This window comes from Dermacentor variabilis, chromosome 7 (genome assembly GCF_050947875.1).
Source record: "Dermacentor variabilis isolate Ectoservices chromosome 7, ASM5094787v1, whole genome shotgun sequence".
NCBI lineage: Eukaryota > Metazoa > Arthropoda > Arachnida > Ixodida > Ixodidae > Dermacentor > Dermacentor variabilis.
The window spans coordinates 108,846,735-108,862,147 of NC_134574.1; the positions used below are offsets into that span (position 1 = coordinate 108,846,735).

The window sequence follows — 15,413 nt, forward strand, 5'->3', positions numbered from 1 at the left end:
TGGAAGAGATTCCTTCAAGTGTCTCAAGTTGTCTATTGATTCGCTATTACATTGCTATTGAGTAGCCTCATTGCAACGTCACTTCCTAAAGCTCCCGCGATTACTAGACAGGCTTGCTGGGAACTGTCCTGGCAACTGCGTTCAGTTCCCTGAGCATGAATAATTTTAATGTAACAGACGTTATGAGCTCTTAACCCGCTCGAATACGAACGGAGTCACGGGGAGTGCCTGCCGTGATGCATTCAGTAAATAGAAATTCACCCCTGTACTATAAGTGGTTTTTACCTGAGAAACGTTAGGTTACATCGTATGCGACGTATACTGTTGAACGGGATATGTTTACGCGAGGACTGCACATCAAAGGGGATTGATCCTTTTAGAGCCATCAGGGAGCGTTTGCTTAAGCGTTCTGTGCTGCGTGCGTCCTTTAAACGCCAAAGCGCATATTTGTATGCCACATCCGCAGTGCGTGCACAAAGCAGGAGGCCCATCGATGTTCGACTTCGTACCTGCGTTTCGAAGTCACAGTAGTTCTGCATTGGTCCGAGATAGAGCGGAGGAAGGTAGAACGAGTAGGCCAGCGTCCTCCAGTACGGCGGCCCGGCGTCGCTTTGCTTCGGGGCCAGCCTATGCGCGCGTACGTAGTCCAGGCTGAAGCTGAGACCCCGCAGTAGGTTCCATTGGAAGCAAGCCATTGTCACCACGTAACCCATGGCACCGTATCGGAAGTAAAGTTGCTGACGGTTAAAAGAAAAAAAAATTAGCCCTAAGATAAACATCTTTTGTAACTGGCGTAACGCATAGCTACAATATGTTAGTGCAACGAATTACTCAGACTTGGAAAAAAAAAGGTAGAAAGACTTCGAGCATAAACTAGTGCGTGTGTTCGTGCTTAAGAAGACAATATGAGTTCACGTATGTCGACGCAAGTGGACAATGAGATCGTTTCTCGCTTTTGACCCATAAGACACATTTTCGAGAAAAGCTTAACCCTGGTAGTTATAGTAGTACGAAAACATGGTCATTCATTAACAGTATTGGAGGCACTAATACGCGCGCTAATATAATGAATTATTGCCCTTCCAGTTTATGCAGCGGCAAACCGAATATTGTTGATGAGTGCAACAGCCACTTTTCTCGTGTAATTAGAAACATAAACTTACAGGTAGGTTTGTGAAGTTTGCGTTACAGCGCCAGTGAATCAGCATATCTGCTTTCAATGTGTGAGGAACAGCTAGCATCTATGATTTTCAGTTTAAAATGTAATATATCTCTGGGAATTCACGGTGTTTCCATTAATGAATTGCGTATAACACACAAATACATCCAACAGGTTTTGACAGCACTACTCAATCGCATAATTTGAAGTGGTGAAATTCCTGTAAAACTGAAGGTAGTAATAGTTATCCCTCTTCCCAAAAGCTGTTCGCGTAATGAGACAAAAAAATTTTCGTCCGGTTTTAGTTATGCCTTCTATTGCTCAAATGCTAAAAAAACATTTATCGGTAACGATGACATGTTTTTTGGACAGCCACAGCATTTTTTTATCCTAGTCAGCATGGTTTCTGGGCGCGGAAAGGCACCTAAACCCTTATGGAACATTTCTCTTATCAGTGAAATGTAGCTTCCGATAAAAGTGAAGTTCCTCGTGCGCTCTTTCTTGACTGTAGCTACGCTATCGATATTGTCCATCATGGTCTGTTGTTAAATAAGCTTTTCTTGTTAGGATTTCGGGGTGCTTTCTGGTCGTTGTTGACAAATTGCCTTCCAGACAGGCGCCAGCTCGCCTGAGTTGGGCAACCTTGTATCAAATTCTCGACTATTAATGCTGGAGCTCTGCAGGGATCTATACTCAGTGCGTTATTATTTAATATTTTTGTAAATGACTTTCCTAGCATGATGCCCGTTCCTCTTTATCAATGCGCAGATGACACGGTGATTTTCACATCTGTCAAATGATACTGTGATGCGATTACTTTTTTACATCCTACTGCCACAAAAGCTGTGGTTTGGTTACGAAATATCCTAATTAATAAAAATATATCTAAGACACAATTAATCTGCTTCGATAATCTTTTGACGAAGGTAGCCCTTGAACACCCTCTTGTTTTGTGAGGTTCAGATTGTTCATTTTATTCTGGTAGACCATTACAGTACTCATCTGTCGTAAAGTATCGGGGTTTATATCTTGACAGCAACCTTTCTTGGAACACCCGCGTTGCTAACGTTCGCGAAAAACTTCGCGACGTATCACGTCTGTAGAATATAACATACTACATGGCCTTATCGGCAAGGAAAACATTAACGCTTTAGGCTGTAGTCTGTTGCGATAAAGAATGACCATTAGGGGCACTTTGCTGTTCGCTGGTACAACAGAATAAATGTTATACTGCACTCCCTCTCGAAGAAAGTATTTTATGAGTGTGGAATGCCGACGCAGACCGTTTCAGAATACTTTCGGTGCCGAGTTTTAATAATCTTTCGATGCAAATGGCTGTTTTAAAACACTTCTAGTCTAGTGAACTGTTAGTTACGTACGTTTCTTCCCCCTATTTAAGGCCCAATGACATCTTTTAGAGTCCACGTTGTTCCACAAGGTACGACACTAGCGTGCGCGCTCATTATTTTCCAACTTCAATAAATTACACCCCAGCACCTTCTGTACAAAAACAAAACAAAAGGTAAATAGACTGCTAAGGCTTATCTATTCGAAAAGGCGTATTTATTTCGTTTCTCACCGTTGTTGCTTGTGTTTCGTAGAATGAGAGACTGGTTAGTGTTTGCTTACCTAGAATCGCATGGTTGTTTTGTTCACAGGCATTGCTGTGTTTCTGTGTTTCAGTATGCCGAATAAAAATTAATTTCATAGACGCTGTATAAATTTTAATCATTTTCTTCTTGTACGCTATACACGAGCTCGCTGCCTAATATTATTCTGTTAATGTAGCGTGGATGGTTTTGCTGCCTGCCAGGCTCTGCCGCTGAAGCGTTCAATAACTTTGGGACGCCTGAAAAAAACGTACTAATTCTATTAGTGGCAATAAAACTATTGTTATTATTATTATTATTATTATTATTATTATTATTATTATTATTATTATTATTATTATTATTTCAATATAGAACCAAATGCCCAGGTAGAAATTCAATGCTATGGAAATAATCTCCATTAACGAGTTATTTCATCTAGAATACTTGAGACATGAAAAATCACCGACAAACGTCAAAAAGAAGGAAAATTCTGGAGTTGTTTGTACTAAAACCATTGTTCAATTATGAGGCAGGCCGTAGTGGGGGACTCCGCATCAATTTTGACCACCGACAAGCGTTGTGGCCGCGGTTAGTCGGCGGCTCGCCGAAAATTTCCCTCTCCCTTCCGAGCAGTCTATCCTCTGCCTATCAGCCCGCTCTACGTTCGATACGCCTTCTCATCTGACAGAAACCAAGATCTCGATTCATGCAAACGCATTTCTAATGCATTTTATTGTCGCAGTGCTGTTTCGACTGCAAGGCTCACTTTGTCACCACAGGAGGGTCTGACGTCGCGCGCGAACTACTCGGACGGTTTTTCCAAGTATGCGCGCGGGTGCGCGACACGTTGGCAAAAGGCACGAAGCGAGGCGACTGTGTTGCAGGGAAGGACGAACAGCGGCCTGGCACCTATACCGTCTCACAATACCGGCGCACACAGAGGAGCCCCGCCACTGGCGTTGGAGACATCGCGCCTCTTTCGTGCACAAAGTGAGACCAATGCGATACAGTCGCCGTCATTCGGCGGCCGCTGCAATGCTAAGTAATGTTAGCTTGGCGCTTACTGCTCGCTCCGTTCCGACCATAGCATACACGCAGCAGCTCAGCAGGAATGGTATAGTGTGCTTACAATGCGCATGCGCACAGCGTTTTAACCGGCAGTTGAATGCAGAACGCTGGCCTGACTCCACCGATTGAGCAGACTGAACCTAGCGTTGGCGGTGCCGTCCACTTCGCTCCACGCTTTTCTTTCTTTTTTTTTGCAGTCAAACGTATTAGGCGCCTGTGAAGGCGTTCAAACCTTCCACGTGGGGGCCGCTGGCGCGCATGCGCCGTCGCTAGTGGGACAGCACGGTGGCAGCGGTGATGGTGGCCGTGTATGGCAGGGAGTGATTATCACTAGCGTGCCTTCTGTCTGCGAGCCAAATAGGCCGAAATGTACATCAGTGACATTCTTTACGCCTGGTTGTCTCGCTGTCTCGCACTAATCAGTTGATCAAAGCTTCGAGTAAAGTGTTCCTATAAAACTTCACGGTCATTTAATATCTTTATGTGATTTGAATGCAAAAGCATAGTGACGTCTCTAATTATATGGTTACATTAAGGATAAGTGAAGTCATGCATTTTGAACGCGTCCTTCACAACTATACCTTAATCCACCTTGAACGGATTTGTACCAACCTTAATCGGCCTGAATCAATTTTAATTCACTTTCATTCACTTCACCTTAGTTTACTTGACTCAACCTTAGGTCACCTATGCAATAACTTGTTCTTACTTTAATTCTGTATTACTACTGATGTCATACAGCACGCTGGTAATATCACTGGCGATGATTATTTTGGCTATCACTCGTTGCTTTTCAACCTCATGGGGAATATAATTCTTTCGCATTGAAATGTGCAAGAGGGTCCATTTAGCGAAGACGGCGTGAATACACATTAGCGTCGTTCCTTTACATTGAAGGTTTACCTCGAAGATTTACCTTCTTGAAACCGGTAAAGGTCATTCGTTGTTTCTAGACAAAAAGGGGGTAAATGAGCTAAGTAAAATAACGTGTTTTTGCTGCAGTACACAAATTACCCTGTGTGATATAGGGATTTTTTTTCAAGAAACACGTTGTTGGCTAACTTACGCGAAGTTTTACGTTGAATTAACTAGATTTAAATGAGCGATCGGCTGCGTCGCGTTGAGGGTTCGTCATTGTACTAAGATTTCTCCCTGTAAATTTGAAAGGATCATAATAATGGTACAAAGCCATGACGAATGTTTTTCAACCACAGGTTCTAAACGTGTCAAATCAAGTGGAGTTGTCATGAAATAAGATCGTTTCCACGTTTTTAATATACGCATATACCATTTTACCGAAGTTTCTAAAAAAGATTACATTTTATTTATACTTGTTCACTTTACTCGTTTCTAAAAACTGTCTGCACTAAAATTAATAAATTAGCTGCACAAGCAGCATTTGCATTGCCGTCATGCTCTTTCCAATAAAATTATCAATATTATAACTTTGAGGTCTCTTTGTAGCTTCCTCGTTAAAAATTTTCCGGTGCCTAAATTTTAATTCCTTGCCGATTTGGAATTTATGTCCTATTTATGCGATATAAAATTCGGTATCGGTTTTGTAGAATTGCCTTTTCTCTGGATGTGGTTTTCAATGTGTGTAGTTCCAAATTGACGTCCACAACATCTAAGTTATTTTCTGCTTAATTGTCGAGCAAATATTCCTGTAGGCTAGTGGCAATGTGCTTTATATTGTTTCTTCTATTTGTACCTTGTTTCTCGCGTCCGCTCTTTGAAAATTTGTGACACTAGCAAATTTTTTTAAAATTCGACTGGCTCTTAGTATTAGTTATGACTATGCCACAGTTTGCATTTGCGTACACGTATACAAGGAACTGTATTTTTCTATGTCCCTCCCTCATCTTTATATTTTGTCTTCACCTGTCCCACTTCAGTGTCGACGACTAGATGTTAGTAGTACTAAGGACAATTTCTAGTGGTAATACTGCTACTATGCCTTACTTCTACTACCACTTCTACTATAACTGCTGCGCTGCAACTATTACTACTACTAGTTTCCTGATTAAGGTCCCTTACTTCCTCTCTCAATATTCTCTCCTCACCGACCAAAAGGAGTGAATTGCTTTCTCAAGCTGTCCTTTAGGTAGCTTTCGTTCTGAACATCGACCATAATGTATAACGCCGTTCTGATTATGCAATCGTCGTTACTATTTCTTTGCTCACCTGCGAGAAATTTCGAGGGGCGGCAAATTTCAGCAGTAAGAGCAGCAGTCCAGCTCCATAGCAGAGTGCTGGTGAACGTAGCCTGGCTACGGCAAAGAACAGCGCATGTTGTCCCAGGAAGACCATCGCCACCTCAGCCCCTAGCAGCGAGGCCACAAATAGCACCGAGTAGCCAGCGTAAAATACTGGCAGTAGCTGCAAATTTGTGGACGGGAAAGAGCATAGTGACACAGAGAAAACAAAAGTAGGATTGAATCAAATTTCAGATGAAGGAACGAAGAGTCGTCGTCCTTGTGCCGGTGACGCGTGGACGTAGCCGCGCCCGGTCGAGCATGGCATTGAGCTCCTGTCACACCTTCAGCCCTCCCGCGTTAAAGAAGTTACGATACAAATTTCGTCTAGACAGTCTAAATAAACGCTACTATTTTATCATGGAAAACGTAGAGCAAATATAGAAAGCACTACGAATGGCACATTGGCGCCGTGCTATTTGGCCAATTAACTCCTTTGAAACAATGCGTCGGTTTTCGCGATGAATAGCCTAGATAGAATAATATAAATTTTGTGGACAACATTTGGGTATTTTGGCCGGAACATGGGCTTTCCTGCGATGTTTTCGCATAGTTGAGAAAGTTTGCCAATGTTTGGACTCATGAGTCTCCTGAAACATTACTGCCATACTATATTGATTGCTTGTGACCAGGCTATGCCAGAAGCGGAAGATAAAGTGGAGCTAGTGCAGTCATTCCATTTGAGATTGCTTATCCCACTAGTGTGCCCAGGTAGGCAGAGACAAAACACGAGCCGGATAAAAACTAACTGCATCGCATCCTTCGTTGTCTATTCACATCAGTGTGCTATGATTCGTTCCCAGACCATATAGTTCTGAGGGCTATAAAGCACGTTCAGCTTCCGGTTTTGCTCCAATATGGTAAATCTACGTTTGAAGTGATTACGTATTAAAATTCCTCGGTTTAGTTTCTCGCCGTTCGCGTTTCTTCCACCCTTCACCGTGTGCCTGATTCTTTATTGAACGAATCAATGTTTGCCAAACAACGTGTCAATCAGTGCTGAGGATTTTCACTGAGCAAGCAAAAGTGAACCTGAAAATGGCATCAGTGCTACTCTACGGGTTCTACAAAACCATTTCACGACCCCCGTGCAACACAACGAAATGTAGGAGTCATTGCACGCTCCAGGTATTGAGGGATCAAGCTACTGCTATGCAGGATAACGCTGGAGGATTCAACGACAAAGGTGACAGAATAGTCAACTCGGGGTATGAAGAAAATTCAAGCCACCAAAACGGTTCTTTGTCCTCTTAAGGTAAGGTGACATGTCTTTCCACACATCGAATCAGTGTTTATTTGTCTGTCTGTCTGTCTGTCTGTCTGTCTGTCTGTCTGTCTGTCTGTCTGTCTGTCTGTCTGTCTGTCTGTCTGTCTGTCTGTCTGTCTGTCTGTCCGTCCGTCCGTCCGTCCGTCCGTCCAACCGTCCATCCGTCCGTCCGTCCGTCTGTCTGTCTCCTTCCCTCCATCAAACATCCGCTTTTAATCCCGTCGTGCACGAACCAGCTGAACGGCAGGATCACACAAGGATTAGCGACTCTCTATTTCTCGGGTCGTGGAACTGATTTTGGAACCTTGTGTACGCGACGACTATCTTTCCACGTACTGTACGGGGATCGTCAAATAGAGTGCACTATTCAGATCACGTAATACGAATACCCCGTGGGCCGTGATTGTCCCACAAAGTGTGGAGCTTACCGATGGCGCAGCGCAAGCAGTCGCCCTAGCTAGGATAGGGTGCAGCAGAAGCCACTTCCAGGACGCTACGACGAACGAGAGCTCGACTTGCCATCCGAAGTTTGTCACGTCCTGCGTGCACCGGTGACGGCAACGTTCAAGTTTATCATTGGGTACAAACAAACATTGCGTGTACTCGCAGATAAAAAAAAAACGCGGAGCCATTTGACATTCAGGCATTGTATGGTGTTGAAATACCGTTGATAATGGCTGCACATTTATTAGAACTTTGCGATGAGGCAGCCGCAGTTGAATAAAGCGTTATCATCATTCTATGCACGAAAATTGTATCACCTGAGACACTAAACAAAATTTTTCGAATTTTCGAAGCGTAGGCAATAACACTGAGAAAAACTCACATGCACATATTAGTAATTTGAATAAGAAATAACTGCTTAACAAGCAGTTTAGTAAGGAAGCTACGCTAAACGTATCTCTGCACCATATACAATCAACGATTCCACTGATCAGCAATACCCGTCATAAACAACTAATTGATCCTGTAGTTAACTCTAGACCTTACTTCTAATACAGTTGAGCATGGCAGATACTGCTCGTTGTGGCTTACCGATGTTACAGTGAGGGAATGGCGCTAACACAAAGCAAACATTGCGGCTTCAAGCACAAACATTTCAAACAACGAACACTTTATTCCTCGGTGGGCATCTAGACACACACTTGACATACGATAGATAGTGTGCTTTTGAAGTGTAACTGCAACTACATATTCGCACAGAGTGGTCCGTTCAGTTTCCAGTAGCGGACCATTAGGAGAGGGGCAAAGAGTGCCCAACACTGTCTTGATGGTCTTTCTTGCTAGTCTTCTGTTTCGCGGGCCATCTCTAGCTGGTACCGATTGCAACCTCTGCTGCCCCACAATGTAACTTATGACGTATTCAATACGGTGACCGGGAGCATTCAAAAGCGTCCTCAAAGTGGTCTCGCAAGAGTAGCGGCGTTCCAACGGGCGAACAGGAGCAGGGAAGCTTTGGTCCAATGGGATAGCAGGAGCAGCCTCTGCAACATGACGAAGGCGCAACCTCTGACGATCCCACGAACAGTCACGAGCACTTGGAGCCATTCCCGCTCGAAAAGCGGAGTGTAAAGAAAGTAACGGGGTGCAAGCGATGTACGCCTCTTCTATTTTGGTTGTGTTTCTGTCGTTTTGTTTCATTGTGCGGCAGCAGTGGCGGCCCGGAAGCGATGTTCTTGTGCTAATCGCCGCGGATTTGGCGTACAGTTACACACTTTCACCCTCGCAGCTGCTCTCAAAGCACATGGAACGTTTCAATGGGGGAGCAAGCCGCCACACTCTCGCTGCGCTACTCCTGCTCCGCTTCTCTCTGCTCTTTGCCTCCGCTCCTGTTAGGTCAATAAAGTGCGCCATTAGCTCACACGCTAAACGACTTCAACTTAAGTCTCACTTTTCTGGTTGACATTGAAAGCGTCGCCTGGTGCTCCGCTCAGGGAAACATACATTCTCAGTAGTACGACTACCCGTAATAGCCTTCACGTTTAAATCTGGGTGCTGCAGTGTCGCAAAATTCAACACCCATTTTGTATTGTGCTGACAAACTGTTGAAACTTTTTACCTAAGTGAGGCGCATGATGGGTGTACTTTTATTTCATTTGCAAATAGGCGTATGTAGCTGTTCACGTTCTTCTCCCATCCTAGAAATTGGTGCTATCTTGTTTCGCGGCAACACTCATGTAACCGTTCGTGTGGGGCCCCTCCTTGTGCGGCAAAGCGAGTACATGTCCACTTGGCAAAATGCAGATCCTTCCAGCAGGCGAATCACGTGACCAACGCGACTGCGAATTACACTTCCTTCGATATCAGCCCAGTTTTGATTGCGTAGAGAACGAAGCGGGTCACTAATACATGTTGGAGACGATTCGTTATATGTGTGCTGCCTCCCGCTGAGTGATTTAGCGAGAAATACAGCTCACACACTTTTCTCCCGTCCGTCTTCTATGCTGTCTTATCACCTAAATGCCAAAAACGTTTACAGTTTTCCTAAGCTGACGATTCCGTTACGCGTGCTACATCGGTAGCCAAAACTGACATGTCTCTATCGTTTCTTAGGGTAACAGCGCGGTTGTCGCCTAAATTCCCTTGTAACAGTCAAGCTGCAACAACCGCAAAAGCAAACGTGTATCTTTTCGGCTTCCCAGTTTCCTGTATTGCCATCTTTATTTTTTTCCGCGTCAATATCTTCAGTATCCTTATAGTCCCCACGTCCCTGCGCAGCTCGAGTAGGAGTTGTCGTTAAGAGGTGCTTGATCACATCTTTCTTATACCTAAGAAGGGCTGTGTTGAATTGGTCTGTGAAGGGGTGAAGGTGAAAAGCAAAAGAAAACAGTGGTGACGGAGGAGGCTTGTTAGAGAGTTTCAGTGTGTCCAGTACTCTGGTAAACGCAAGCGGACTGGGGTATTTGCTAGGTGGGCGGAGGTGTACACTTCAGCAGCGCAGCCACCTCGCAGCGCAGAACCGAACCATGCGAACGCAGAGCTACTATTGCTATAATCAAGTCTAAAACATTTTAGACATTTCAAAAGGCAACGCATTCACGATTGAGCCGCTGCCCAAAATCTGCGCCAACGGTGAAATAGAATATGCCTGGTTACTTCAACGTTAGCTCAGACTTTGTCTGGTTGAGTTTTGCACCACCAAGCGGCACCACCACTTCGGTGGTTCACGTTTACATCACCGCGCAAACGGCAATTCGCCTGATCTGCCTGCGTGTACCGGAATACCGGACACGCTGAAACTCTATATTAATCTGCTTTGTAAGGGCTGATGCATGCGACGGCACGCCCGAGATGAAGGTGCCTGTCTCCTTGGCTTCATCCTCAGGATCATCCAAGAATTCGTGCTGGGATCGCTATAGCTCGTAGCGGTGCGGTGCCTTGGTGGTTTCTAGGTCTGGAGGAGGTTGGCAAACATTCTGTCAGGAGTAAAGCAAAGGCCCTCTGCCTGGGGCCAGAATACAGCGGGTGGACCCAGATTAGGCGTTCGAGGTCGGCACGGATGCTACAGGGGCTGCAAGTACCCTTATACAAACGTTACAAGCCACAAGGGTCTTTATTTCTGCGAAAACGCTAAGATTAAGGATCATGCCAGTCTGTACCTGCCGGAGTGGAACCTGCTGCCTACGAGCAGCAGTCTGCGAGGGAAGGCAAGGAATGTTTGGCTATTGCTTCCATGGGTTTGTATCACTGACTGCATTTCCATATTTTCACGTACGTTGTTCAAATCGGTTGAGGTGGTTTCTACCGCATTTTCCGTGCTAGTGCATGGGCCCGTTCATTTAGTGTTATACCCACGAGCCCCGGGATCCAGTGTAAGAGGAAATCATGCCCTTGGTCACGCAGACGATGCATGTTGAGGCGGAGTTCTCAGACCACAGTGGTAGTTGTGCGAGTGTCCTTAGGATGTCTAAGAACATCTTGAGAGTCCGAGAGCAATCTGCAGTGACACTTCGCATTTGTTGAGAATTTGTGAGCAGTTGATTTTGCATGCTTTGCAAAATGTAAAATGGCATGCAGTTCTTCGACAGAGCTGTGACGTGACATGTCTTGTGGTATCAAGCTGATTTCCACATTCCGTGGCTCTCATATTTGTCCATGCCGTAGTGAATATTCGCTGTTCATATGGTCGTCCGAGAGATGCATCCACATAACCTAGAGAGAGTCGCATCGAGCGAGTCTACTACACTTCGCCGTTAGTGTGTTTCTCATGGAGGCTGTCACACGGAAAAGTTTACTGACGCCGCTGTGCAATGATCTCGCCAGTGAGCACATTCGTCAAACTCTTCGTTCAGTTGAAATGGTCACTTCCTAACCTAGATAGTAGTGCTTCAATTTAGCGTGAAACGTTTTCATTATAAAAACATAACTAAGGATATGCTTCGTTTGTACCTATTGTAGATGTTCCTGGTGAAAATAATAAAGAATGCCCATATTATAGATGGTTGGCAAAAAAGCGAATAGTCTTTTTTGTGTATGGAATAATCCTTTCCATACTACAATTAGTGACGGTGCCTGCAAGAAATTATAATACTGCACCTGAAAGTGAACAATAGCAAACTACACCATGCTATAAAGGCAGGAACGTACAGTACCTGTTCCTCATGGCACCAAATGTGCTATATTACATTTAATACAATTGATGCGATGCGACGGTCTGAGGATTTCATGGAATAGCAAACCGAATAACTTGTGTTTGGAAACTTTATACAGTGATTATGGCGGAACTTGTAGCACATAGTCAAGCTTCAGTGGCTTTCTATTGGGTGGAAGAAATCATTTTTAATAACTCTTCAAGCAAAATAAGCTGTCGGAAAACTAATATAACGAGTTAAGAACGATAGAAGTCAAAGTAGAGATCCTGCCTAAGAAGAAAAGCAATTTCTTTACGGCATTCAAAGCAATATTTTTTCTGTTGGAATCGCTTTAATTTCATTATTAAAAGCAGTGAAAAAACACGACCTACAACTGAATGCTTCGGAACACTATGTTTATTGTAGGCGAAATTGCTATTTATTCTGTTTATTAGCACAAATTGTGTTCAATTTAACATTTGGCAGTTTCACACGGACGGCGAAGGAGTGACAGCGATAGCAAGGTTTAGCGTGGCGTGTGTACTTAAAAAAATCATGGAGTTTTATGTGCCAAAACCGCTTTCTGATTATGAGGCACGCCGTAGTGGAGGACTTCGGAAATTTCGACCACCTGGGTTTCTTTAACGTGCACCTAAATCTAAGTACACGGGTGTTTTCGCATTTCGCCCCCATCGAAATGCGGCCGCCGTGGCCGGGATTCGATCCCGCGACCTCGTGCTCAGCAGCCTAACACCATAGCCACTGCGCAACCACGGCGGGTCGTGTGCTTCTCGGACAGTGTTCTAAACATATACATGGATGCGATGTGCTGGCGCGACACAGAATGCAACGTCACTGCTGCTGCGTAGGAGATGAAACAGTGCCCATGGCAATTGCCAGGCATCTCACTACGCTGTTGCGATGAGAAGCGTTGCCAGTGGCATCACTGACGTCGCACCTCTATGGTACATAAGATAAGACCAATGGGGAACCCTGGACGCTATTTGGCGCCCAGTTAAGGGTGGCGTAGCGTTAGCTTGTCGTTCCGCTCAAGCCAGTGCGCATACACAGAAATTCCACATGAACTCTAGTATACCTACAGTGTATGTCTGTGAACAGAACACCGCCATGGCTCCAGTACCAGCGCGTTTGAGTGTATAGTGTTTACACTGCGTGAAATTCGCCTTCCGCGACTCTAGAGGCCTTCTAACCCTCCACGCACGAACTGCGCATCGGGTCACCACGAGAACGCCTGCGGTGGCAATGTGCATGCGTCACTGCTGTAACCGGGCGCTATAAACACTTACGACGCCCTGTGACCCTTACAAAAATTATTGAGAAGACATTGAAATACTTTTGGTTATAGTAAGTATCGTATTGAAAAGGTATTGAGAATTTGCGGGGATATCATTGGGTTCAGTACTGAGGGCTCTTGAATATCGGCCACTGAAATTTGATTGAAACAGCATTCGGTGTCTATATTTTGAATAATTGTTAAACTAAAAGACAGTTCCCTGTGTTCGTTTTGGTTTTCGTTGATACTGCATTGAAATGATGTGGTAGTTATGTTGACCTCTTGTTGAGTCATTATTGCTAATGTAGTCAAACTGATATTATGGCCCAATTGAGATGGCATTGAGATTTCAAAACTCGCCACTGAAATATGACTGACATTTCGTTGGGCTAGTGGATTTTCATTTCATTTTGAAATTGCTTTGCTATTCACACTTGCATGCCCGGTGCCTGCTCATAACTTTCCCTAACACAAACAAAAGCAAAGGAGAGACTGATCTCTTTCAGGTACCTTTATTTGCGCTAAAGATGCATGCACTTGAAACATTCTACAGTACATAAGGCCCAACTGCATGAAACCTCGAGACATAGGCGAATACCTACAGCACTCTTAACACTTTAAATGCATCTAAAAACTGTACATTTGAATTCAATCAAAACAACCATCGTGGTCTTCAATTGTGACAAGTTTATAACTAGAAGGCGAAGTGACTCAAAAGGCAGGGCTTAAGCATATCCTTGTAATAACTCTGAACAGATGGATTCCTGAAGCTGGCTTGCATTGTGACACACAAAATAAATCGGAATACGTTGCATTAAAATGTTTCACGCATCAACACAACCGCTGCGGTTGGTTCGGGGTGCTTTCCCTAAAATAGACATCATGAACTCTGCCACCAAACTCATCAAAACAGCCACACTCGCAGTTCAGTCGAATACCAGTAGCTGGGTCAGCCAACGACTTCAACTGATAAATGTCACATTTATCGTCGTTGAAGCATTTCACTAAAACATGCGTCCTGATGTCCGGAAAGAAAAGAAAAATAATTTCATTAAAAAGCGCGAGGCACGAACTACAGCACAACTGTAACACAGTAACTGAGTCTGAAAGCCGTTCACAGATTCGCTATCGTATTAAGTTATAAAAACCCTTCCAACACAAGATACCCGCACTGAAAAAAACTCAAATTAATTACTGCTAATTTTTCTCCTACTGAACTTTATAATTTTTTCAAGAACAACCTAATTTGTAGCGTAAACGATATTTACTTCGAATAAAAAATGCGATTACGAAACTAGTGGTACACTGTGCTTACTTTTTCAAAAGTATGCTCAAAACAAAGTTGTCAACGCGTTCGCATTTACTCACCCGAGCACTAACTCACCGAACACTACCTAGGAGTAGGAATTATAATAATTGCATATATTTTTCAAAAAATTTCGCTTCTAATAAAGTAGTTTGCAGCGCTTTGGCAGGGTGGCACGTAAGGTATGATGTGAGTCCGTTACCTGTATTTATTGCATTTCCCCTTGGCCTTCTTTTATTTCACTGAACATAGGAGAGCTGCAGGCTTGGGAGAGGAGAGTCCGGCGAGGCTTAGATAAATCGCATGTATCTTGTAAGGCGAGAGTCGGGAGCAGCCGCAGATACAGCGATAAGCTGTGATACCGTTGCGGCTGTTGCTGAATCCGAAGCTCTTTCAAGTCAATAATAATAATAATATTTGGGGTTTTACGTGCCAAAACCACTTTCTGATTATGAGGCACGCCGTAGTGCAGGACTCCGGAAATTTTGAACACCTGGGGTTCTTTAACGTGAACCTAAATCTAAGCACACGGGTGTTTTCGCATTTCGCCCCCATTGAAATGCGGCCGCCGTGGCCGGGATTCGATCCCGCGACCTCGTGCTCAGCAGCCCAACACCATAGCCACTGAGCAACCACGGCGGGTCTTTCAAGTCAATCGTTATAGCGGCTACGCACTGCGATCTGAAAAGCGAGTTCGTTGTTTGGTCTCTAGTAGCACGGCCGTTAGATAAGAAAAGTGTACTTGCTTTCCAGACAGAGCCTGCGGCTCACGAAATTCGAATACCTCTCACGTGTATATCTGCAGCCTGTGCGTGCTTGCATCGCGTGGTTCCCACAGCGCGTCCGATGCTCAAAGGTAGTGTTGTCATGCGTCATCACGTGTCGGCGCCTGTCTTATCGC

At 44.4% G+C, this 15,413-nt stretch overlaps 1 protein-coding gene and 1 long non-coding RNA gene across 4 annotated transcripts in view; one reads left to right on the forward strand and one right to left on the reverse strand.

The window, feature by feature from the left end:
- LOC142587762 (uncharacterized) overlaps positions 1-15,413 on the forward strand; it is a 55,843-nt gene that overhangs the window by 28,019 nt on the left and 12,411 nt on the right. The gene's annotated exons all lie outside the window — the stretch shown is intronic.
- Positions 1-15,413, reverse strand: part of LOC142587759 (protein-cysteine N-palmitoyltransferase HHAT-like) — a 50,509-nt gene that overhangs the window by 24,556 nt on the left and 10,540 nt on the right. Inside the window, exons 4-6 of the mRNA XM_075698988.1 lie at positions 7,770-7,880; positions 6,004-6,198; positions 510-737 (exon numbers count right to left, since the gene is read on the reverse strand). Of these exons, the coding sequence (XP_075555103.1) occupies positions 510-737; positions 6,004-6,198; positions 7,770-7,880 (534 nt within the window). The remainder of the gene's footprint in view (positions 1-509; positions 738-6,003; positions 6,199-7,769; positions 7,881-15,413) is intronic.